The sequence below is a fragment of the Eleginops maclovinus genome, chromosome 10 (genome assembly GCF_036324505.1).
Source record: "Eleginops maclovinus isolate JMC-PN-2008 ecotype Puerto Natales chromosome 10, JC_Emac_rtc_rv5, whole genome shotgun sequence".
Classification (NCBI taxonomy): Eukaryota; Metazoa; Chordata; class Actinopteri; order Perciformes; family Eleginopidae; genus Eleginops; species Eleginops maclovinus.
In genome coordinates, this window is record NC_086358.1 from 4,457,905 (window position 1) to 4,482,730 (window position 24,826).

At 43.4% G+C, this 24,826-nt stretch overlaps 1 protein-coding gene across 1 annotated transcript in view; it reads right to left on the reverse strand.

The window, feature by feature from the left end:
- The window catches only part of trrap (transformation/transcription domain-associated protein), a 92,410-nt gene that overhangs the window by 33,934 nt on the left and 33,650 nt on the right, over positions 1 to 24,826 (reverse strand). The window contains 18 exon segments of the mRNA XM_063893640.1: positions 2,412 to 2,603; positions 5,198 to 5,333; positions 6,466 to 6,578; positions 7,135 to 7,272; positions 7,384 to 7,671; positions 9,763 to 9,882; positions 10,232 to 10,378; positions 10,528 to 10,707; positions 11,215 to 11,428; positions 13,427 to 13,548; positions 13,915 to 14,114; positions 15,362 to 15,511; positions 16,663 to 16,791; positions 17,309 to 17,522; positions 19,463 to 19,609; positions 20,384 to 20,494; positions 22,049 to 22,213; positions 22,492 to 22,650. Of these exon segments, the coding sequence (XP_063749710.1) occupies positions 2,412 to 2,603; positions 5,198 to 5,333; positions 6,466 to 6,578; positions 7,135 to 7,272; positions 7,384 to 7,671; positions 9,763 to 9,882; positions 10,232 to 10,378; positions 10,528 to 10,707; positions 11,215 to 11,428; positions 13,427 to 13,548; positions 13,915 to 14,114; positions 15,362 to 15,511; positions 16,663 to 16,791; positions 17,309 to 17,522; positions 19,463 to 19,609; positions 20,384 to 20,494; positions 22,049 to 22,213; positions 22,492 to 22,650 (2,925 nt within the window).

A 24,826-nucleotide genomic window follows, 5' to 3' on the forward strand; every position in this document is an offset into this window, starting at 1 on the left:
GATTTGATTGTTTTGAATGAATGTAATGTAAGGAAAAGAGGGAAGATCAGAAATATAGGGTGACAAGGAAGTTAAACTTGGGAATTTCATTTCTTGAATTCTATTATTCTTATCATCCTTGTGTGGATAGATGGATACGGAGTGTTTGTCTATAGTTAAGGGATGGAGGAACAGAGATGGCGTAAGAGATGTACAGAACAACAGTCAGGAGATAGAAGGAGGAAAGGTAATAGCCAGAAGGACGGAGAGAGACTGTAATGGATAAAATGACTAAAAGCATCAAGAGTACCAAAGTAAAAGGCAGAGAGAAATGGGTGAGAGAAAGAGGACTGTTACTGTCGGGGTAATGACAGAAATGAAGACTAAAGATGATGCCTGAGCTTCAGACTCATACTCAACTATCCCGCTGCTGAAAGCCTTCACCAACGAGACGGATCAAAGCAACCGAAGCACATTTACCTCTCTAACATTACCCTGAGGAAAAGCAATAGCCTCTTCTAATGAAACATATTTACTATGATTGTTAACTTTGGACCCTTTTTGATTTATATTAAGGACACCTTGACTGACTAAGAAACCCAAACACTCATCATAAAAAATACAGTCGATAGGATTTGAAGCCACATAAATAATTTGGAGGGGGAAATCTCTCTCCGTTAATCCAATATCTCCGATATGGCACCGAAGAAGAAGAGGACATGGAGATGGGAAAATGTGAGGATGATAAGCGAGGGTTTCTATCTCATTCCCTGAGATAGAAAGCCTCATTGATTGGCCCAAAGCTGCTTTGTGAACACATAATCAATCACTCCATTATAACGGCTCATCGATCAATATTAATGCCGAGCCTCGCCATCGATCCAGCGGGTGATAATCCATCGACCGCCAGTCACCGCTCAGAGCCGGGGTTTCATGATGACTTGATCCAAATGCTTTTTGAACCCTCCTGTAGTTCTGGAGTCTTGGCTTTTGGTTCTGCGAGGCTCACGAAGTCGTGAGCGTGAGATACAGAGAGTTTGTGGATGGAGATTTACAGTCGGCCGCTCGGGCTCGGAGGAATAAATAGCTTGTTTTCCTTCGGCGAGGGTAAATAATTGGACTGCGCACGCATACACACACACACACACACACACACACACGCACTATAAGAAAAGAGTCCAATTCAAATACCCATTTTGAAAAGATAAATGTGGTGAATCGGAGCGGTGCTGAAGACTTAACCCCCCCCATCCCTTGCTCCGGAGTCAAATCTCCCAAAACAAAATAAATTAGGCAATACAATATTTTTCACAATTATCAGTTAGTATCAGCTGATGGCCCGGTTCTGACCCGCGTTCAGAGCACCCCATTCATCATGCAGATGTAATTCCGCTGCAGGTATTTAATCAAACGCTATCTGATGGCAGGGAAGTAATTACAGCTATTCTAACCTAACTCTTTCTCCCCTCCTCATCTTCGGCTCTCTCTACCTTTTTCAATTTTTCTCCTTCGCCTTTCTCATCTCTGCCCCCGTCTATTGTAATCTCTCGGGGGGATTCAAAGGGGCTCAAAGGTTTTGGGGATTTTTTTTGTATCATCTACCTCAATTTTTTTACAAAATGAATTGAGGGAGGGAGGCAGTATCAGTGGAACTCAAAGATTTCTCCGGGCTACAGATGATCTACTGACAACTCTTCCAAACTGACCCCTACACACTCATACATGACACTTCAGGACTTCACAGGAACTAACTGTCTTAACTTTTGGTAATCATAGCCTGGCATCAGCATCTTCTGGCAGAAATTATATAAAAATGTATAAGAATAATAAACGCGGTTCCGCCACCGTCCGAGATGGCAGCTAGAACACGATCTCCTCCGACAAAACTTTAAGACGTCCTGCTAATAAGTTTTTTTCTTTTGAAACAATAAAAAAAAAGAAAATATAAAAAAAAAGAATAATAAACATTTAAAAATAATAATAAATAGTACAAAATAATAATAGAATTAATAATAATAAATTATAATAAAAACAAATACTAATATATATATTTTAAATAAAAATAATAAAAAATATATTTATATTTATTTTTTCTGAAACCACATTTTTATTTATTTATCTGATGTTCAAAAGCTGCTTGGTTTTTGCAACTGTCCCTGTAAATATGACAAACTGTAAAATAAAGTCAACTTTTCTAGACTTGACAAGGGTATATTTGATCCTAAGCAAAAAGAGAATACATATAACACAACCTTCAAGTAATTTCACTTCTTTAACCGTCTGTATGACAACATACGTTTAGAGGCCGGCTTGGCATTGAGCCTTCTTGTGCTTCTCATGATCAACTGACTTCTCTACACTCCTCATCCTTGCTTCCTGATCAGTAACTGGAGCCTTTCAACATTAAAACCCCTGGTGCATTTCCTACTGACCTGCAGCAGCGGCGTGTGCACGTGGGACACGATGTGCGGCAGCCGCCTCCACTCGCGGATGGCCAGGCTGGAGGCCATCTCCACCAGCCGCTCGATGAAGTTGAGCTGCTGCTCCTCCGGGTGGCAGATGGCCAGGTAGCCACGGTGCATGTTCACCTTCCACGCCATCTCCTTAGGACAGCTCAGCTCCACCTGGACACACACATAAGGTTAATTTAAGGTTAGATGATTAGCAAGAGCACTGCTGCTGATGGAAATTAGTTTTGATAGTGTATATTTATCTGAAGAGCAGAAATGTGTGATTTCTTGGTCCTGCAGAACACCCAGAGCGGATTCCTCTGTACACCAGCTTGGCCAGACGCTTATCCCTAAAGTGCACACCGTCTGTTTTCCTCCTTGTTGTTTATTCATCTTTGTCTTTTTTATATGTATGCATTCCTTGTGTGAGTTGCTTACACTTTTTGTTTCGTAGATATGTCTGGTATGTATTGTGAAAAATGATAATACAAAGTAAAATAAATGGGTCTTTTCATCCCTCCTTCACCTATTCTACCTTCTGCCGTCTTTATGCAATTACGTTTTAATTATGTTTGCAAACAACAGCTTAATCTTGCTTTTGTAGGATATGAAGCAATCGATCAGTTTTCCTGCAGAATCCATAATGGTAGAGATTAAATATTGACAAGGCAAATCATTCCAATACATAATAATAAGGTGTAAATACAGATGGTGTTTCTTCTAACCCACTTTCTGCTTTGTACAGAAGTTGTTTATCTATGCGTCGTTGTGGGAAATTAGCAGCCGTTTAAATAAAAGCCTTAATCACTGGCGGACAGTAGATGTTACTTAGCTAGGAAAGATTAGAATGAACACTAAAATAAAAGTGAAATTGGAGATTTATTCTGTAGAAACTGACTCGCAGTTGGTGTACTGTTTGTCCGCAGGATGTCAGGGAACACGCGTTCTTCACAGCGTTGGGAATTTGGTCGTTTTAATTAAATGAAAACATCCGAGGGGAAGGGGGCCTATTACACTTCTCTTGCATAATTTAGCACAAACACACAATAACATTGTTTGCAGTTCTTTCTCCAAATGGTTTCAGCAGGACTTTTGTCCTCATGACAAATCAACCTGACGAGTCTGACACGCAGGCGGAGAGAGGAGAAGGCTCGGGTATTGATTAAAACCCTGAGTGCATTAACACTAAACAAACAATAGCTGGAGGGAGGGGGGTTGCTATGGCACCTGCAGTTTGTGATTATAAGAGAGAAAGATAGACAGTGATAAGAGAGGGGAAGAGGTAGAAATGCAATAAAATGAGAAGGCATATAGACTACTTTCCAGCAGAGTGGACCCTGAAGTACCCCGAAGTTTTAGGTTACAAATGCACGTGGAAACTGCCGGATGCTAACTTGCATATGTATGGCAATTTGCACAATTAGCACTAGTTACATTTATCAGCATACGCAAGCAATACCTACAAAATAGCTTGGTCAATTGGGAGAACATTGGGGGGATTTTTGAGGATTTTGAATACATTTTTAGGGTAAACAATTGCAGTTTTCAGTCCCCTAAAACTTTGAAACCAACCCAAAATATTTTAATCAGCCACTGGGAGTACAAATATCAAAATCCTCAATAACCTCCAAAACTACACCAAAAGGGTCCAAATCATCCAAGCCATTTTTAAACTATTGTCTGCATATGCTAATTCATGCAACTTATGCTAATTGCGCAAATGGCCCAACATACAGTATGCAAGTTAGCATCTGGCACTTTCTTTGTGCTGGGGTCCCGTACTATACACCTCTAACATAAAACTTTGGGGTATTTTTACATTTCCTGGATCTCAATAGGACTCTAAGAGCTGGTTAATGTGTGAGTATTTGCGTATGCTCCTCCGAATGCTGGAGAGAATTACAGTTATAGGTCGGAGCACACTTATCAGGAGGTGACACTTGATGAATATCCCGGAGACAGAGCTGCCCTTATCAAGAGGAAGCTTTAATTGAAAGGGGGTACATTTGGACTTTCCCTCGTGAGCGGCGACTGAAAGCCTCGCGCCTCTCCTCTGCCATAAAACAAATCACCCCGCAGCAGATGCCCGGGTAATTATTCAGACGCACAGTTGTCGTAAATATTAGCCGCTAACACCGGAGCTGCGGAGCGAGGGATGGAAGGGGAGGTAGAGGAGGTAGTACTGGGAAAAAGAAAGAGAAAGAAACGGCTACACAAAGGAAGGAAGGGATGAAACATGGAGGTGTAGCGGAGCTGCTGCTGCCATCCAGACAATTTAATTAGGTGTCACCTCAGGACAGAGCGGCTCAATGGATTGGTTCCAAGTCTCCTTGAAAGAGCACACCAGGAGTATTTGTTATGTGTCAGGTGCTATCACGCCTTGCCCACCCGTCTTCACTTTGTTTTAGGCAAATAAATTAACAGCGCTAACAGCTAGCTGCAGTTCCCCGGCTCGTCCCCCTGTGGGAGTTGAGGGTCAGGACGATATCAAGTTACCACGCACTGACACGAGGCCTGCGCTGAATATACAGCACTGTACCGGAGAACAGAAATACAGCCCAGGCTCTGGGTCACTGAGTTCAACCCCAGAGGCTCCGCCGTGTCTGTGATTGTGTTAGCGAGGAGCTTGTGGTCGTAGTTTCTATTTTCAGTCGAACTGTTGACAGAAAAAAGGGTGCCTGCAACCCCCTGGGATACGGGGAGAGCACTTCTGCTGTGTTCTTTATGCGTCCATAAATCCATACATGAATATACTGAGCACTCCTCACCTGCACCAGAGCCTCCTTCATGGCGGCCCAATTGGAAACCCTCCAGGCACACTCGAGCATCAGGTAAGGGTTGGAGTGGCCTTTGGATTGGCCATATTCTGTCAGAGGCTCCCACTGGTTCAGCTCCTTAGAACAGCTGGACAAGAAGATAGGAGGGGAAGAGTTAAGGCACAGTTAAACAGATCTTTCTCTTAAATATGCCACAAATGTTGTTACTTGCAGGAGGTCCTAGCTTTCCATTGTATCTTAAATTAAGACATAAAATAAGGACTGTTACAAAAACACGATTATGAGAAAAAGGTCTGTAGCCAGAGGTTTTAAAGGGTCCCTAATATGTTCATAATTAGTATTTAGTGTCTCTCCTGGGACATGTCTCCTTGCTTTAATGTTCAAAAAGCTCTTTATTGTTCTCATACTGCCTGTGCTGCAGCTCCTCTTTTCACCCTCTGTCTGAAACCAGAGCCCAGTCTGCTCTGATAGGTTAGCTGGCCAGCTCTGCTGTGATTGGTCAACCGCCCCTTAGCCTAACTCCCTCTGGAGGGAATACAGGGATTTTAGCCTTTGCAGACCATTTACATGCACCAAAACCTATATAAAGACACTACAGGAAAGGAAAACCCTACAAATAATAGGGTCCCTTAAGAGGGTCCTCCAGGCTTAATACTATAGGGATACAGACTGTTTTGAGTGGGTCACAAATGAGGTAAATGTAATTTAAGCAATAAATGCAATCCTTTATTGGTCCAATAGAGCAGGATTGAAAGGATGGAAGTTCACTGTTTTTCATTTAGAACTTTTTAAGTTTTGCTATGACTGTTTTGCGATGGAGGCAAATTCCCCAAACAGTGGAAAAATGACAATAATGGGCTGTAACAGGCGGGCGTACAGCTGGGAGAGTGATCTCTGCAGGGAGGTTGTCCTAAACTGTAGCAAGTTATTTAATATCAGATACAACTAAAATGGATTTGAAGGAAAGTTTCCCTGCTGACAGATACATATTTTCCCAGAAACAGCATCTATTCTACACCCATATATGCAGACAAATTAGATTAAAGCCTGCAGAGAAACAGACGGACAGATTCTAAAAGTAAAACTGCACATATGATACATTCTTCTTATATGGTGGTTTCTGGACTCCTGCTGTATAATTCCTGCCATGAATAAAAATAAAGGTAATCTAGTTTGATCGATCAATGCTGCACGGTATATATATGAAGGCATTAAAAGCAGAGAAAGGATGTGCGACACGAGAGTCCGGGAAATCTCACCGTATCCAGTGATCCTCCCACAGCTGGTATTCGGGGAAGATGGCGGGGGAGACGTTGCTCCTCTCGTGATCTTTCCTCGCCTTCTCCATGGCCTTCTCGTAGCTCTCCTGGGCCTGGACAGACACACGAGACATTTAAACGCAAGGTAGTGAAAAGATCAGGGGACATGCATACCTCGGTGGAACTTGGGGATACATTTGATGTGTAAATGGGGCCGATAAGATAAAAACATGCAGTATAATTTAACTGCCCTGCAAATTACACCCCATAAAGTTAAATAACACCTTAATGGAGGTGGGATTTATCTGCAGGAACTAGGGCTGCATGATTTGGGAAAAACACACTCTAATGGGAGTATTTTGTGACCAATAGTGACTTAAATATATGAAACGATTATGGTATGAGAGTCTGTACCAAACAACTATGTGGTTAAGACTAGAAAACAATTTGTAGGACAGGACTTCTCTGCAGGACCATAAAACTATACTCAAAATAGCATTTTAATTTAGCCTTAAACTAGTTCTGGATTTCCTGCATTTGAATATTGAACAACTACAAAGTGTGAATTCATAAAATAGTATTTATTTTGAATCCCTAATTCAACCCCACAGACGAGGTCTTACTCAGCAGTATTGTACGTATAGATTATTATTTCTTGCTATCTCTCACCTGCTCAAAGAAGCCGTGCTGCTCGTAGGCGATGGCCGTGGCGGTCTCAGGAAACTTGCACCTCTTCTGCCACAGACCGGCCCACATATCCTCCTCCTGGAGCAGAGAGTAGAGTTCTGCCAGGGAGTCGAGGATCTCCTGAAGAGAAGGAGAACAGAAGGTGAATGGCAGCGATGACCTGGAGATAACACTTCATTGTTTTAGCGTGGTCACAGTAACCACTTCTAAGACGAAATCCAAACACCTTACCTGCTGCGGGGGTGTGATGCTCTCCTGCTCGTAGAACTCGGTGCTCTGCTTGGGTTTGCTGTGCAGGCTGAGGCCCTTCTCGAAGGCCTGCTGCTCCAGCATCAGGGTGGAGCGCAGCCACAGGTTGTGCGTCTTCCCCAGGTACTTCAGCACGCAGGGCCGGATGGGGATGGGCGGCACGCACTGAGACATGGCCTCCACAAAGCAGTTGAGGGCGCTGGGCTGACAGTCACGCTGGGCCTGGTGGCTGCCGCTGCACAGGAAGGGACTCATTTCTCCAGACAGAGCCTGGAGGGGAGAGGGGAGGGGGGAGAGAGAGAGAGAGCTCATCAAGTACACTGTTTTACTTCAGTGGCGTTGCACTGATGCAGCATATTGATAAAGGCATTTAGTTGCATGTATGGGATGCAATGTGATGCCCTTTTCAATATACTTTTTTGTGTCTATATTTTTTGTGCTTTGGTTTCTGTATTTTTTGATTTGTAATTTGATGTTGTATTTAAATGACTTCAAAACCAGGCAATGTTGGAAAACCATATGTAAATCATTTCAACAGTTTACCCCATTCATTGTCCCTTATTTTTAAATGAATTCAGACTAAATCCCTCTTGTTTTATATAAACAATGCAAAAAAGCCTTATTATTTACTTGTTTGAACTGCACTGGATCCCTCTACTCAATCAAAGCCTCTCAGACCTCCACACTTGGACCGACAGACTTTAGAGTATGACCGCAGAGTGGGTGCTCTGATAATTATGACTGACACACACTCAGAAATAAATGATGAACTGGTAATGAATATAATTTCCACTGCCCGTCCACGGCTTAGTATAATGAATGCCTTGATGGTCACTTTAATTAGCCTGGTGGTGGAGAAGGCCAATAAGTCATCAAATTCCTTCCTCAGAAGAATATGCTTTTCGTTCATTACCTTGTGATAATCCCCCCGGAGATACAGAGCCTGAGCTCCAGCAATCACTCCATTTCCACCATTAATGCACACGCTGTGACAGAGGCATGCAACGCAGGCATCAGGATAAACACATGCGACATATTTGTGACACCGTGGAAGAAAAAAAAAATCACCATTTTTGAAGACGTCTGTCTATTGACGACATGTTTAAGAGCTCAATCACTGCAAATCATGCTTTCCAACGAGCCTCAAAAATACTCTATATGCATCTGGTTCATTAAACTCATTACGGCTTTCCTCTCTCTGCTTCTCTCGTCTCTGTATTTAGCATAAATGAATCTGTTCTCATTAAGTGGAATTGCATGTTGGGAGACAAGAATGGCATGGCCAAGGTCAGAGTTACTTTCTGCTTGATAAGATGCAGGAAAGGAAATCAGGACGAGTTTGAACACAATGGGGAAAAATAAGCAATATGTAAAGAAGAAATACTTGGAGGAGATAAGTGTGCATCTGTCTTTATGCTGTATGAGCGCAATCTGTGCATGCAGACATAAAATACCTAACAGTAAAAATGACCACAAGGCTCGATGGTCATCCCTTTATGATGCGTATTTGTCAAGCATGCAATTCTTGTTCTTATTTACGATTCAAGACTCAACTTTATTGTCATTGCACAGCACGAAATGCAGTTTGCAGCAACCAGAAGTGCGTGAGTTACAAAGCTGTAATACCGTCTAAGTGTATAAATATCTGTGTATGAGTCGCAGATTTCGAAGCGTGTTTATACAAACGATATTCTTATTGTATATTCAGAATGACTTACAATATGTTCCTTAATTGTTTACGCACGTCATGATTGATGTGAGTATACTGTCCTGTTCTGGCTGCACAGGATGTCCTTTTTTCTAACATCAAAAGCTTCTATTCAGGTAGTTTTGAGGGAGTTTTGAATGTGCGTGTTTTTTTTCCTGATTTAATCTTTTTTAATCTTGAAATGAAATCCTCAATTTGAACAGAGTGATTCGTCGGATTAAAGGAGTTCGTCTTTTTTCTCATAAATGAATACAACATGTCGATGCAAACCAAAGTGAAAGTGTTCAAATTGAAAGGCAAAACCCCCCAAACATGGATTAAAGCCGAAATTAAAGCAGAGCATTTTGTATTTTCTAAGAATTTTGGAATACATGGCTATAACAATGTGGTATTTTGGTCTTTACAACACTGGATGTAATTCTCCTCATCGTATAAAACTAATAATATAAGTGTCGCCTAATCTCCACCTGCAACGACGCAGAAGTATGGGGTTTAAATCAAATGAAAAGCTGCACGACGTTCAAATGTTGATTTAGGATTTGAATGCTTCAGACTATTCTGTAGAGCCCGATCCTCATGATACCAGATAATACTGTGATATACCGAGTTCCCAGCTCCCCTCCTTCACTCTGGGTGTTGGAAGTGGTACTCACATGCTGCTGCCTGTCGGAGAGGATCTTCCAGAGGCGAGGGAAGAGCTGCACCCAGGTCCTCTCGGCCAGCGGGGTGGAGATGTGGCAGAGCTGCACCAGAGCGTTCAGCAGAGCCCCCGTCTGAAAGAAGCAAAGGACAGCTGCTGACTCAGCGAGGCTCTGGATCCTGGTCTACGGGACTCAGAATTTATGCTGATTTACTTTCCTACTGGGTGGTTAATTGTTTTCGACTGAAGTTCCAGGTTAAATTCAGTTTTAGTTTATAGCTACATAAAACAAGCAGGTTTCTATATCAGGACAAACGTAGAGATGAGGGGAACTGTTTTATGAAGAGTTCAATATCTTTAATAGTAGCTGCTGGGTAATCAGGGTACATCTGGAAACCACACAATAAATCATTCCCTGCAGTCCTATCAAAATCCAATCAGCCCCTCAAAGCACATGCTGGTTTTCGAGAGACAAATCTCACCTTGACCTCCCGCAGTGAGTCGAGGAACTTGTCGTGGCGGTTGGTCAGCATGTGAAGCTGGTTTCCTGCGTCCCTCTCCGCCTGCTCCTTACTCTTTGGGATGGCTGTTTGATCACCTGGTGCCAACTCTATGTCTATCTCCACATCCTGCAGGAGAAGGGAAGGACGCGAGTGTGTATTGTGAGGAAACATAAGCAGCAAAGAGGCAAGACTTTCAGTATGCAACACACACGGGCGATTAGCTGTTCATTTGTGTTGGTAAAGGTGTCTTTTTTTGTGGTGGGTGTGTCTCTCACCTCCTCCTTGGTCTCGCTGTTCTCCCTCTCACGCGGCTCCTGCTTGACATGCGTTGCCATGGCGAAGGCGGCGCGGTCGTGGCTGTCAGCGAGGTTGATGACGTTGGTGATGGACGGCAGCATGGAGCCCTGGCAGCTGGTGCCGATAATGGTGTTTCGCTCACACACTGCCAGCAGCAGCTAATGGGAGCACGCACACACACAGGTTACATTATCAGATTTCACATAGCAACACACTGACACGGTCCCACTGTTACTGTGTTAGTGTGGAGGAAACGCATCACAGAAAAAGGAACATAAGCACAATTTTGGAGTAATACACACATTTAGTGGCAATATCATTCGCAATATTCATGGGTTTGATCATTTTTGCATCACTATTCTCATTTAAAAATATATTGAGAGGATTGTCTTAAGGATGTAGGATTGGATTTGTTAGGCAGGACTTCTCTGGAGCACAAAAATATATATACAGCGTGATATTTCCACATAATTTGCATTTAAAGGAGCCATATTCTGCTCATTTTCAGGGTCATAGTTGCATTTAGTGCCTCTACTGGGATGTGTTTGCATGCTTTAATGTTCAAAAAGTTATATAAACACACTACAGGAAAGGGATAACCCCAAACTATTGCACTGGTCCATAATCGTGCAGCCCTGGTCGACAGGCTGGAGAGCTGGCTTTACCTCGATGCACTGTTTGATCCAGAAGTGGCTGCCCATGGCCTCCCAGTTCTGAGAGCAGCAGATGTAGAGCAGCCGCTCGTAGACGCGCCGCTTCATGGAAGCGTCGAACACCTCGAAGAACTTGGCTCTGATCAGCGGCTGAGTGCAGCGGAGCCCCGACAGGAAGGCGGGCTCCAACTTGGACGTGATGTCACTTCCTGAGAGGCTCTCATCCCTGGATTATGAGTGGGACGAAACGTTTAGATGCTGACTCGTACACAATGTAACTTTGCAGCTGTCGCTGAGCAGGCAGGAAGCATGAGCTAAAACGAGTAAGACACTGTGGAGAAAAGTGTCAATATCCTTTAAAAAGCACAGAAATATAAAATTGGGAGCACCTACACCCTGCAAAAAGGCCAGAGTTATGAAGCTTATTATATCAGTTATTGTTGAGTGTTTCTATAGAGATGTGCTGACCCTTTGGCCGGTCTGAAGCCGTCATCGCTGCTGCAAAAGTATTTTATTCAGGTCAATTGAATAAGTTGAAATCCTCTCTGTATATATATATATATATATATATATATATATATATATATATATATATATATATATATATATATATATATATATATATATATATATATATATATATATATATATATATATATATATATATATATATATATATATATATATATATATATATATATAGGCAGATCCTTTTTCCTTGCATTGTTATGTCAATGTTACCTAATGACACAAACTTCTTATAAGCAGAATGCAGTCTTGTTTGTGATTAAGGGCTAATTTAAAAATACTGCAGTCTGAAAATGATTCCATGGCAACAAGGTGCCAGCATGCGTCGTGCAACACAGGATCACAGAAGTGTCAGGGGACGGCGGTTAACGCTGAATATTCTGGGATATTAAGCCTCTTTCGTGTGGATACTGAAGTCCAAACCATCATGCATTAAAAAAGTAAATAACAAATGTCTTTATTTCTACTTCATCTCTCTGCTCTAAACGGGTCTGGGTCTGATTCACAGAGGGAGACGGGGAAGGTGGGATGAAAGCACCACGGAGGCAGCGCTGCATGCGGCCCCTATTTGCAATGTCTCTTGATCACACATTGTTCTGGCACAGCTGCTTTATCATTCCCATTATCATCACTCGCTGTCCATCAGGGCTTTACGGCTCCTTTTCAATCTTCTGACATGAAAGGCAGATGTGTTGGAGGCATAGAGGATGCATTTGGCTAATTAAATATGTGTGTGTGTGGGTGCGGGTGTGTTTGTGTGTGTAAGACAAAAAGACAAAGGGATGCCAGGTTTGATGAATAGCGGGCAGTAGGGCGGTGTCTCCCCTCTGCCCCCGCCCCCTGCTGGGTGTCCTGTCAGGAGTTGGCCGAGTCCTCGCACTACTGGAGCGCTAGGAAAAAGCCTGGCACGCTATCTACTGTATCTCCATCTCCACCGGCTGTCTGTCTGACCCTTCCTGCACGATGGCACATCTCCAACTTTACCTTTATTTAGCTTTGATCACCAATAGCAGCTAAAACCACCTCTAACTGTGCAATTCAGCATTAACATCTTAATTAAAATAACAATTTAGAATAATAAATAAAGGAAAAACCCTAATTTAGGATGAATTAATCTGAACCACTGCAAATATATATCTTTTTAACACACATTTGTACGTATTATTGTTGCTACTTCAACTTCTTATGTTCATTTTTATCTGTGTTATTTTATTTTGTATTTTAGTGCAGATTCTTACTTTGATTTCTTACGTTTTTCTAAATATTTCATGCTTTTATGATTTAATTGCATTACATATTTTTTTACATATTTTCATTTTATCTTGGTTTTTTATATTTATTAATAATTTAAACAAAATCCTAATTATTCTTATATTCTAACTATATATCTAACTTCTCATGTTCATATAAATTAAATTATCTTATTTTAAAATAAATTAAGCTCGTATTCATCAAATTCTCCCCTGGATAAATAAGCTCCTACTTTCATACTAACAAAAAAGATAAATGGTAGACTGCTTATGCCTCAAACGCCCCCTCCTCCTATTCCCTTTTTTCCATCACTCCTCAATCCAACCTCCCGCGTCTTTCCCCGCCTCACCCACCCGACCTTCATCCCTCCCGTCAAGACGGATGCAAGGGCGGCACGGCGTCAGCGGCACGGCCATTTGGCCAGGTGATGAATGGCGGTGATTACCTGTAGACGTAATTAACGAGGTCCAGGAACTGGCCGTTTAACTCAAGTTCATCGGGGAAACGCTTCTCTATGTAGGTCATCATCTTCACCAGCAGGATGGACTTCTCGCGGAGGTTGGGCATCTAGAGGAGTGGGAGGTGTCGATTAGAAAAGAGACACAGAGGAAAAGTGACAGAGGGGAGGAAGAGGGGAGACAGATAATCTATTTGGGTTTGTAGCTCAGGCGTTTACTGCATGCTGTCCTTTGAAAGCTCTAAAGAAAATAAAGACACCTCTGAGGGTCTTATGCTAATGCTACCCTCGCTGGGTTTAGAAAATGCGCTTGGCTTGTTGTTTGTCTGGAGGTCTCACATGTGGAAAAATTGCTGATTCAGGTCTCTGATTCACACCTGCTGGTATCAAAGAAATAATGCGACGGCCTGCAGAGTCTCTACTTTCTACTCGTATGAAAACATGATATATTTTTTAACAGACAAGCCTGTTCTCACCTGATTGGCCGCCATGGGGGAGTTGTTCTTCACCCACTCCTCCACGATCTTGACGACGGCGCGGAGGATTTTGGGGTCGGGGGACTTCTCGATCAGCGAGGTGAGGATGACCTGGATGAAGTTCTTCCTCATTTCCATGCTCATGACGGACAGGCGAGTCTTCACTAGGTCCAGACTGAGCATCACGAGCTCACTGGTCACTATGGGAACAGAGGGTTTAGCGATCAGAAGCAGGACGAAGACAAAAAAAAGCTACTAAAATATAGTTGAAATATTAGATTTTGGAGTATTAATATTGATGTAAAGTATTTACTGAGGTGTGTGGATTAGTTTTCGTGCATGTTTTTGCATAAATAGGCTTAAAAGTTAGGTATTTTTAAATAACGGCTAGATACGCAACCATCATATGGAGTAATACACATTACTGTATTACAGTTGCAATATCATTCACAATAGTCAAGGGATTTATCATTTTCGCATCACTATTCTCATTAAAAAATATATTAAGATGATTGTCTTGAGGATGTAGGATCTGATTTGTTAGGCAGGACTTCTCTGGAGCACAAAAATAAAAATATAGAATGATATTTCCACATATTTTGCATTTAAAGGGGGCCATATGTTATTTTCTCAATAATAAAGCTGAGTTTTTTGAATGTGATAGCATATAAATAGTATCAAAACGAACAGGAAGGAGCTACTTCAGGTAAATTAATTAGATGAGCAATGCAAGCACCGTCCTCAGAGGGGACAGCCTCTCTGGTCAGATAGCCTCTGGTGTCCTGACTGCGCCTGCTAGAGGTTAAATGTCTCTGTTTCCTGATTTAGTCATTAGGGGCCAATTTAAAGCCCTGATAGCATCTTACAGCCATTACCTCCCTCTGAGAAGCAACAGGAGATCTACAGACTGCCTTCTGTAAATCTAGAGTTGACAATGAACCGCGATTCCTTTTGTAATAGTCATGAAGAACTGAAACAATACTTCTTTGCTGTTTGACACAGAAGGCTTCAAACAGCGTCTGCTCTGTAGCAAAACAGCACAAGGTTACCATCTGTTTGCTTTAGAGAGAATACAGGGTGGGAACCAGAGCAGAGGAGCGTTCCCTGTGAACCTGGACAGTATCTGACCACAGTTCCTGAGATCAGTGATACAGAACCTTTGATGCTCTTTGAATGGAGTCTGATACTGCTGAGGAACCTGGGATATCTGAGCTCTAACTGAGTCAGAGGAAGGTCAACATCCGAGTGTGTGGTGTACAAGTGACCTCACACACAGCCAACCCGTTGTTGAATGAGGGTTAGGGTAAGTACACACACTAGGCTTCCTGATAATGTCAGCTGTAACTGCAGATTACGCTCAGCTGAAGGTGAGGGATGTCTGGAGCACTGATGGTGACTGGGGTGAACTGAAGAAGTAGGAGTGGATTTGTCAGACTGTGCTTTGTACCCGTGCTGGTTTCAGTGACCCCCGGGGTGGCCTGGGCGGGGCTCAGGTGTTCCCGCACCATCTTCTGCAGTGAGCGCATGAACACCGAGATGAGCCGGTCGATGTAGCTGGCGTTGTAGCTGCAGGCCGACTTCAGGATCATCAGGGTTCCTGGGAGACGAAGGAAAGGGCGGAGAGAGGAGGATGAAGAAGGGGGGAAAGGGGAAATACAACATATGATAAGAGACGGTCCCGGGGGAAACAGAAAGCATGACAACTAAGGTTTTTTTGAGGCAATTTAAGAAAAGGTTGTCACAGAGGCTGCTACTTAGAGTGGGTACTAGTCTTATAGGGGCCATATTCTGCTCTTTTTGAGGTTCATATTTCTATTTTGTGCCTCTCCTGTGACTCGAAAGTTCAAAAAGCTCTTTATTTTTCTCATACCGCCTGTGCTGCAGCACTTCTCTGTCTCAAACACCCTCTGTCTCAAACCAGAGCCCAGTCTGCTCTGATTGGTTAGCTCTGTTCTGATTGGTCGACTGCTTAGAAACGTCCCGCCCCTAACCCTATCATGCCAATAGAAGCATGATTGTTACATATTGATGTCACTTGTTACAGAAGAAAACAAAGGAGTGCAATGGAAGCTTTTTGGGGATTTTAGCCTCTGCAGACCATTGACATGCATCAAAACCTATATAACACACTACAGAACATTTTAAAAATAAGGCCCCTTTTTAAACATCCCAACCCCCACCTATCACATCAGCTCTCCCTCTCTGTGACAGCAGGATACCACATGCGTTTTATTGACTGCCATTGTGGGAACCCTATAAAAGCGGCATTACCTTTACAGTCCTCTCCAATAACCGTTTATCACCGTGAGGGCTCTCTATTTGGCAAGCTACAGCACATTTCAAATAAAAGCAAGAGAGAATTCTCATCACTGTCTCCTTGGAATAAGCTGTAATATCTATATATATATATACTGTCTGACATCTGGGAAGATAATGTTCAAACAGGGAGGGTGGACAAGAATCCTACCCGGGACAACCTTCCCCGGGACAACCTTCCCCGAAACCACTGGACTGTGGCCTGGGTTTAAAAAGACCAGATGTTAGCCCGGGCAGCAGGGCTCATCGGCTCACATTTTAACGACCCAATCAGCGGCTTAATTGCTAAGGTGGCTTGGTATTGTAGGGATGGAGTGGGAGTGGGAAAATGATTATATTTCTTTAATGCAGAGTTTATGAGCAACAAAGGGAAGCTACCAGAGCACAGGGGATAAATGAGAAAGAGGGAAGAGCGAGAGCTAAAGGTCTTACCGAAGAGCTGTGTGGGGTTAGTGTTGCTCGTGGCTTTCTCATAGTTGGTGAGCCCCTCGTAGATGACCTTGCCCACAGCAGCGTACAGACACTCCAGTTCCTCATACTTAGAAGCCACTGTGGATGTGCCTAGAAGGAGGGGGAAAACCAGAGAATCGAAATCAATGCGTCATCAATCAATGGTCTGAATATTTCCACATTAAAGAGACTTAAGGAGCGTTCACACCGGATGCTAAGCTAATTTGTTGCACGTCGCGATTACATGTAAAGCCAATGCAAAAACGCAGATGGACGCTACTTTATATATGTCTGTATGGCGTTACTGTGAGTCTCTACAGAGCAGCTACAGTGCTAGCTTAGCCTATGCTGATCGAGCCGTCCTCCTTTCAGAAAACACACATTTTAAAATGGTTTTGCCGGCCGTCTGGTAAGCACACTTTCCAAAGCATTGACTCTACTAACCACTATCAGTATGCATCATATTGAAACGTGTATTACATCACGTGTATTACATCACGGTAAAATATGTTTATTCTGTTGGTGTATACATGGAGATAAGCCCTGCCTCCTCATCAGCACATATAGTTCCTGGGTTTATAAGTAAAGCTGGATAGAAAGGGTTTAAATGAAGGCCTTTTGCACTTACTAGGCTCAGTGGGGAAGATGCTCATGAGGCGGGAGAGGAGCGAGTGAACAGCCCGCAGGACTTTGGTGTTTCCGCAGGTCATGCACGCAGCGATGCCTCTCTGGAGGGGTTTAAAATGAGCCAGGATGGCCGGGGACTGCAGCACTGTGAGCAGGAAGCACAGGATCTCCAGACCCGTGCAGATGTTAGAGATGTTAGCTGCGGCTGGCTGCTCCTGAGAGGAGAAGGAGGAGAACAGGAGTGAGTTCAATTATTTTCTTTGTAACAAATGCCCCTTTTATGCTGGCCTTCATATCACGGTAAATATCCAGGCTTATAAGTCTAGACATTAGAGTACAACCCGAGAACAAGCAAGAACAGATATTGTGCGAATTCATCAGCGGAGGCATTAATTACTGAAGTTTTTATTGTCCACAAACTCCAGACAACTCTGGAATCAATATTCTACGCACAGAGGTATTTCTCACACAGAAAGCACCGAGGCCCCGCTGCTAAACCAAAGATCAATGGACAACATCAGGGCCTAATTTTGCCTAAATTGCAGTCGAGGTTTACAACGACAGTGGGGCCAGGAGGATAATCTGGGACGGATCCATAGCACTAATCTCCGCTAATGAACAAGGTGACTCCTGTGATAAGGCCCCTGGTAGATATTAGGCTGCTATTGATTTGGCGCTGTATTAACAGAACGGGGACCCGGTCTCTGGAGCCATGCAGATCGACCGATTACACGTATGTGACGGGTTTTTTTGTTGCTCATTTGCCCTCTCACGCCGCCTCTTAATCACTGCCATGCCGGTTCAACGACATGATAAAAAGGTAATCCGATTTGGAGCATTGTTCATTAGTGGGAGTAAGACGGCTAGGCAGGTAGAGCATGCTCCCGGGGGGCGAAGGACTTGTGTGTTTGCATCTGCGTAAGACCTGCAGAAAGCCTTGTTTGTCAGACCATTTCCCCCCACGGGACCTGGCGGGGCTGATTGGGTTTGTGTGAGAGTAGCTGGAGAAAAACGCACAGCAGTGATTCCCCAAACAAGGAACAGAGGAAGTACGTGACGGTTGCCGGCGCGGGGCGATAACCTCGTCTGAACAGCGGCGCTGAATCAGACCGTGGGGAGATGAGCAGAGGAGGAGAGGATAAAAACAGGAAGATAAGAGGCTGAAGAGAATAAAGGACGGAGGAGAGAGAGATGCAGAGAGGCACAGGATGAGGATTTTAGGATGGAGAAGGGCGGAGGGTGGGGGTGAGGAAGCACAGGCCAACCCGGATAGACTCCTGTTATCTCGCCGCTGTCATTATTTTGTCATTACGGCGGTTGGCGCCTCACTTCATGTATTGCTGATAACAGACAAAGGACTTGGAGGTGTCGGAGCAAACACTGAGACAGAGCTGAGGTGGGGGCAGGGCAACTTCTGCGCTCTCTGGAAAAGCGTGCGGCGGGGGCGCATTAGTTATCCTTTTACTGTTTGTTGATTACTGCTTGGAGCTGTAACAACAAGCAGGAATATTAATCGTTTTCATTCAGACTCCCAAAAACGCTTTTGAAGACATGCAAAGGCGACTTCAGAAGAATCTGTGGAAGGCTTTCAAAGGAGAGTACTGTATTTCTGGGAAAACAACAAAAGTCTCCATAGCAAAACGAAACGATAAGGCAGAAACATACCCTACAACGTATGTTTATTGGGGTTTTTCCTTTGTGTGTTATATAGGGTTTTGTGCATGTTAATGGTAAAAACCTCTCCATTGGACTCCTTTGTTTACTCCCGAAACACAGTTACACAACTATGTAACACTCGTGCTTCTATTGGCCAATGCTCCAACACATTGTACGTGATAAACTAAGGGGCGGGACATCTCTAAACAGTTGAACAATAACAACAGAGCGGGCCAGCTAACCAATCAGAGCAGACTGGGCTCTGGTTTCAGACAGAGGGTGAAAAGAAGAGCTGCAGCACAGGCAGTATGAGAAAAATAAAGAACATTAAAGTATGGAAAATGAAATAAAACCCTGATAATTATTATTATAGGGCCCCTTTAATAATAATGTATCAATGGAAACCTAAGGAAGCGTAAATAATGCAGCAGTAACAGACATTTAGCATCAAAAACATAACTAACAAAAGCATGAATGTTGTTGCATAATGTGTTCTTACCACGGTCATAAGCAGCTTGTCGAACCACTGTAACTTTAGCTCGGCGCGAGGCCACATGTCGGGCCTGAGAGCGGACTTCATGAGGCTGACGCAGCGGCGGGACAGCAGCTCCCCCGGAGACCCCGCCACGTTGGTGCTGTCGTTCACCTGGACAGCAGACAGGGAAGAAGCTCGGTATCATTATCATTCACAAGTGTCTTCATCTTTAATAGAATGTTTTTTCTCCTCGATGTTTACACAACAACTGCTGAACAATATTTGAAGAGATATAATGGGGTAACGAGGTGAGGAATCCCATGCAGCTACAGCGGGATGGAGACTGTTCTTCAATCTGAAAGCCCTGCATGTTCAGAGGCATCCTGGACTAAGCGAGTCCCTGGATCCCTATCAGCTGCAGGTGTGCTGCTCTTTGGTTGATGTTAATCCTCCGGGGGGCCAGGAGGGGGGGGGGAGATACAATTTTTCCTGCAGGGATCGATTCAGTATGACAATACACCGTTATCGAGCGGAATACAAAGAGAGGATTATGTTTCTTTAGCCTGTTCAGGGAGCAGCGATTCATCCCCGGCGGTTTTACAGAAGGTTATAATCAGCAGAGATGGTTGGATGAGCAGTGAGGAGGGAAGGCTGGGCTCCCCCCCAAAAAAGAAAGAAAGTAGGAAAAGTCAAGGTGAGTGAAACCTCAGCAGTCTATTTCCAGCAAGGTCATCGCTGCCACTAAACCAGCTGTGTGAGGAGACGCATAAATGACTGTGCGTGTGTCTAAACGTATCCCTACACACACACACACAGCCACCAGGTGTGTCCTACCTTCACAACAGAGGGGCTACGATGCCTGTGTCCTACTATGGTTGACAGAACTGGACCTAGTGTGTGTGAGAGAGAGATGTTGAGTGCGAGTTGTGTGTGTGAAGGTGTTACCTGGCATGCGATCCTGATGAGGAAGTTGACCACGGTGTCCGTATGTTGTTTCTCGACGGGCTTGGTGAGCATGGTCTCAGTTCCTGGCATGGACTGGCTGCGGCCAAACACCTAAACACCGAAAAAACATTTGAGGTTTTAATATTACAGATCCTTTTTGTTTTGTAAGATAAGATTTACTTTGTTGATTCGAATTAGGGACATTTTTTCATCCCTGCAGCAAGTTAAAACAAGGCATTGCACACACAGTAGAAATAAATGTCTCGAAATAGAAAAATAAAATGTATACATGTTGACAGTGAAGGTTAAAAATATGTCCAATAAACACTATGAAGGGCCAATATACAGCTAAGAAATTGTAAAAGAAGGATATTATTGTGCAAGGAATAGCATATTCAATTAAACATAAAGAATAACAGACAAAAGAACCAGAAGGACTTCATCCTCTAACTCAGGGACAGCAGTGCAGACGCTGCATGGTCTGTATGTAGGACGGAATATCAAAGAGTGTGTGTAACGTTTTTCTTTTTTCTGCTTTGCTATAATAGTAGGCTGCAACTAGGATCTTCTGAAAATAATCCTGCCAACTTGTTAGACTAATTAAAAAGTTCTCATCTTAAGCAGAAACAAACGCTGCTGTAACACCGGTGAAAGAGTTGTGCCTCAGAAAGTAAAACAGCAATAATAAAAACAATCCATCCTAAAATGTGCAGTCTGTTATTTTAATAGCCTTACAGGACGATGGTGATTTAATAAATATTGAGTTTTGGTGAAGAAATACACATTTTATTAGCCTAAAACTTGTGTGTGATGCCAATGATTTAAATATTTGTCACGTAGAATAGAAAATAATTTGACAATATGTTGATTTACACCTGACAAATGGATGAGTTGTTCAAAATGTATAAAAACGGATGTTCACATCACATTAAATGTATTTGGAATAGTGAAATGACCAGGATAAAGATCATTGTACAATAGATAAGGAGAATAAATACACTTTATTAGAGACAGACTAACTCAACAACTCTCCTTGAAACAAAAGCATCTCATCTGAGTTTGAGGCTGGAGGAACAACAGATCACAGAGGGATGTGAGATGAGACAGATGTGAGGAGGATTTTCTGTTGTAAGGAAAAATGGATTAAGGCAACAACAATAACTACAACCACCCGGCTGTCACCTCCTGTTGGCAGTTTCAGTCTCAGACAGATGCAGAAAGGCTGTTTGATCAAAGTATCTCTCAAACCGTTCTGCAATAATTCAGGAGGAGCAGAGGGACAGCAGGAAGACGTAAAGATGTATTCCTGTGTCTTATAGTTGTTATGTTTACAGGGACTGTAACAGAAACCAAGCAGCTTATGAAACACCGGATTTAAGAGGAAGAAGAGGCTTAAAAAAAACGCTACTAAGATTTTTGGGGAGTTTTGTCCCCTCTCTTCCCCTTTCAACTCTGTCAGTCTCCAATTAAAAGACCCAGAAAAGGTAACAAAAGCCAGGAAATGTGTCCCAAAGCTTCCTGCTGCACACCCTACATCTTAAGGAAGGAGCCACTACTGTCACTAAAGATGGAGTGCACCCTTCTTAAGGAGTGGGAGTGTGTCGGGGCCGGTTTGGAATTGGGCCAGAGAGCTAGGAATCCCTGGCCACTGGATCCTGGACTCACCGCGGATGGAGCGCCGGTTGCCGTGCGGAACCTCTTGGCGTCCGGTCCCGCCGTAGCTCCTCCGGTAGCAGAGGGAGCAGAAGCAGCTTCCAGAGACAGAGCTCTTTTCACTGCCCCCCCGCTCGTCCCTTCGCCCCCGGCCACTGCTTCAGCATCAGAGTCCGGCTGGACAGGAAGAGAAGAGGAGCTTTACGTTAGGAATGAAACTTAAAGAGTGTATGATCTCCGGTGTCTGCCCTCAGCGCTGATTATGGACGAAGAAAAATGTTTTAATCTCTCTGATAAAAGGACTTTTCTTGTGGAATAATAACCATGCTTCTTTAGAAACTTTTAAAATAAAGCATTGAGAGAAGTAGGAGCCAATTCAACAAGGGCAATACAAACTCTATTACTAAAACTCTGGCTATGAGATATTGTAATGCCAATTCAGGACACACACACACCTGCTGGTCTTTGATCCTCTGGAGCTCCCATTTGATGACGACCTCGGCCAGATCCACCGCCAGCTTCCTCTGCTCGATGGTCACACTGGGGGTGAAGCCGAGGCGCTGCATGGCACTGATCATGTGCTGCACCAGGTGGTGGCGCACGGGGTAGTACACCTGGGAGGAGACAGCAGGAAGTTAATTAAAGAGAAATAAATTAAACGTTCAATCAGTCGGATAATATAATAATAAAAAGTGATTCAACTTCAAAAGAAAATCTGCTTCCATGTTTGGTATTCTAAACACAAAGGGTCTTGTTGGACTTGACTGCATTTTGTTTTCCTAAAGCTCCGATACCAGATGGCACGGAGTTCAAATTTATAAAAGCAATGATGGTGAGCAGGGCTGAACAGATGAAAGAGCAGTACTTAAAGAACACACACCTCCACCTAAAAAGTAGCTTGAGGACATTCTTTTACATTCCTTACTTTACAAACAGGCACAACATACGCCTCTACACTGCAATAATAGGTGTAGAAAAATGGGAAAATACCGTACAAGATAAGATTTTACAATGAAATAATCCTGTTATGCATAAGAGGAACATGTGGGATTCATCCTTCCCCCTGTTGTCCAGCAGTGGCTCAGTCAGTAGGGGCTTGGACTAGGAACCGTAGGGTTGCCGGTTCAAGTCCCCGAACAGACTTAGAAATATGGAAAGTGGACTGCTACTTGGAGAGGTCCCAGTTCACCTCCTAGGCCCCGCTGTGGTGCCCTTGAGCAAGGGACACCTCCAATCCCCCCTCCCCATTGCTCCCCCGGGCGCTGCACAATAGCTGCCCACTGCTCCTAGTACTAGGATGGGTTAAATGCAGAGGACCAATTTCACTGTGTGTGCTCTGCTGTGTGCATGTATGTGACTAATAAAGAGGGCATATTGCTCTCTTGTTAACTGTAACATAGCATTCACTGTTTACACTTTAAATTGTACATTTAATATTCCATTCACTGAATATAATATCTTGCTTTATATTTTGTTTAATGTCTGACAGTGTATTGATTATTTATCTTCCTAGTCGACTGTGAATATATCTTTTCTCTAATGCCGGTCTATTTTTATTTGAGATGTCTACACTTTAGCATTGCTTATTTATTTCTAATTATTTTCTTGCTTTGTATTGTATTATGTTACTGCAACACAAACATTTCCCAGTTTGGGATTAATAAAGTAATTCTTCTCTTATCTTAATTTACTTTTGTTTTGCTATTTTATTCTATTTCCTGTTTGGCAAAGAGAACTGTGTTAAATGGACTGTTCTACCAGTATTATCACAAATAAATGAGAATAGCTTCCACTGCCTTAGCAACCATCCAAAAAGCAATTAAGAGGGGAGTTTTTAGGGGTAATTCTTCCAAGCATTTGATCGTCTAAATGTCAGATAATCAGTCGTCAGCCTGCACCGCGGAGCACCATAACCACAACTCTAAATCGAAAAGTGGAATTTTCCCCCCGATTCTTCTCTCCAGATTTTCGGGTGATCACACATTCCCAATCACTCTGAGCCACTGAGTCAGAAGAGGCGAAACTCTGAAGTGGTATTCCCACTTAGTCTCAAGGACATGATGACACACACTTAGCCCCGAGGATTCAGACTCTCAAGCAACACACTCAAGAGTCACTTGGCTTCATCGCAAACTCAACCGGGACTCTGGGAACGTGCCGACAAGAGAGCAGGAGATGAGATGTCTATCTGCCGGTGTCAGAGAATATTAAAGCTTCTCACTTTGAGGGTGATTACAGTCGATAAAGCGCGACTTCACAGGCCCTTAATGACAGCGCGGCTAAGCCCTGTCCATCACGTTCGCACAGACAAACACACACGTTTCTTTATCAAACACACACACACACTAAGTTCCTCATCTGTCTGTCATTATCAGCTCCCCAGTGTAATTATGCTGATGTGATTACATTAGATTAGTCATCTGGCCCAGTGAGAGCAGCCTGTCAGCGAGACGGAGAGGGGAGCGGAGGGAGGCGTCAGTCTTCTGTTGAGAGACCGCCGCTCTCTGACCCAGCGAGCCGACTGACAACGAGCTAGAGGGCAGAGAGCGTGTGTGAAGTTTGAGGAGATAGGCGACGGGCCAACGATCCTTTAGCTGGTGTTGACAGTTCGAAGTGTCTGAATGAAAGGCAATTAAAAGCTCCACTGTCCAGCCATGAATGATCCTACTTTTGATTAGGAGGCACAACATGTGAACTGACGATATGAAACTAACATTGAGAGAATCAACAAAAAAAAACTGGGTCATACAAGATGATCCAACTTTTAATGACGATGCTCCGTTCCTATTA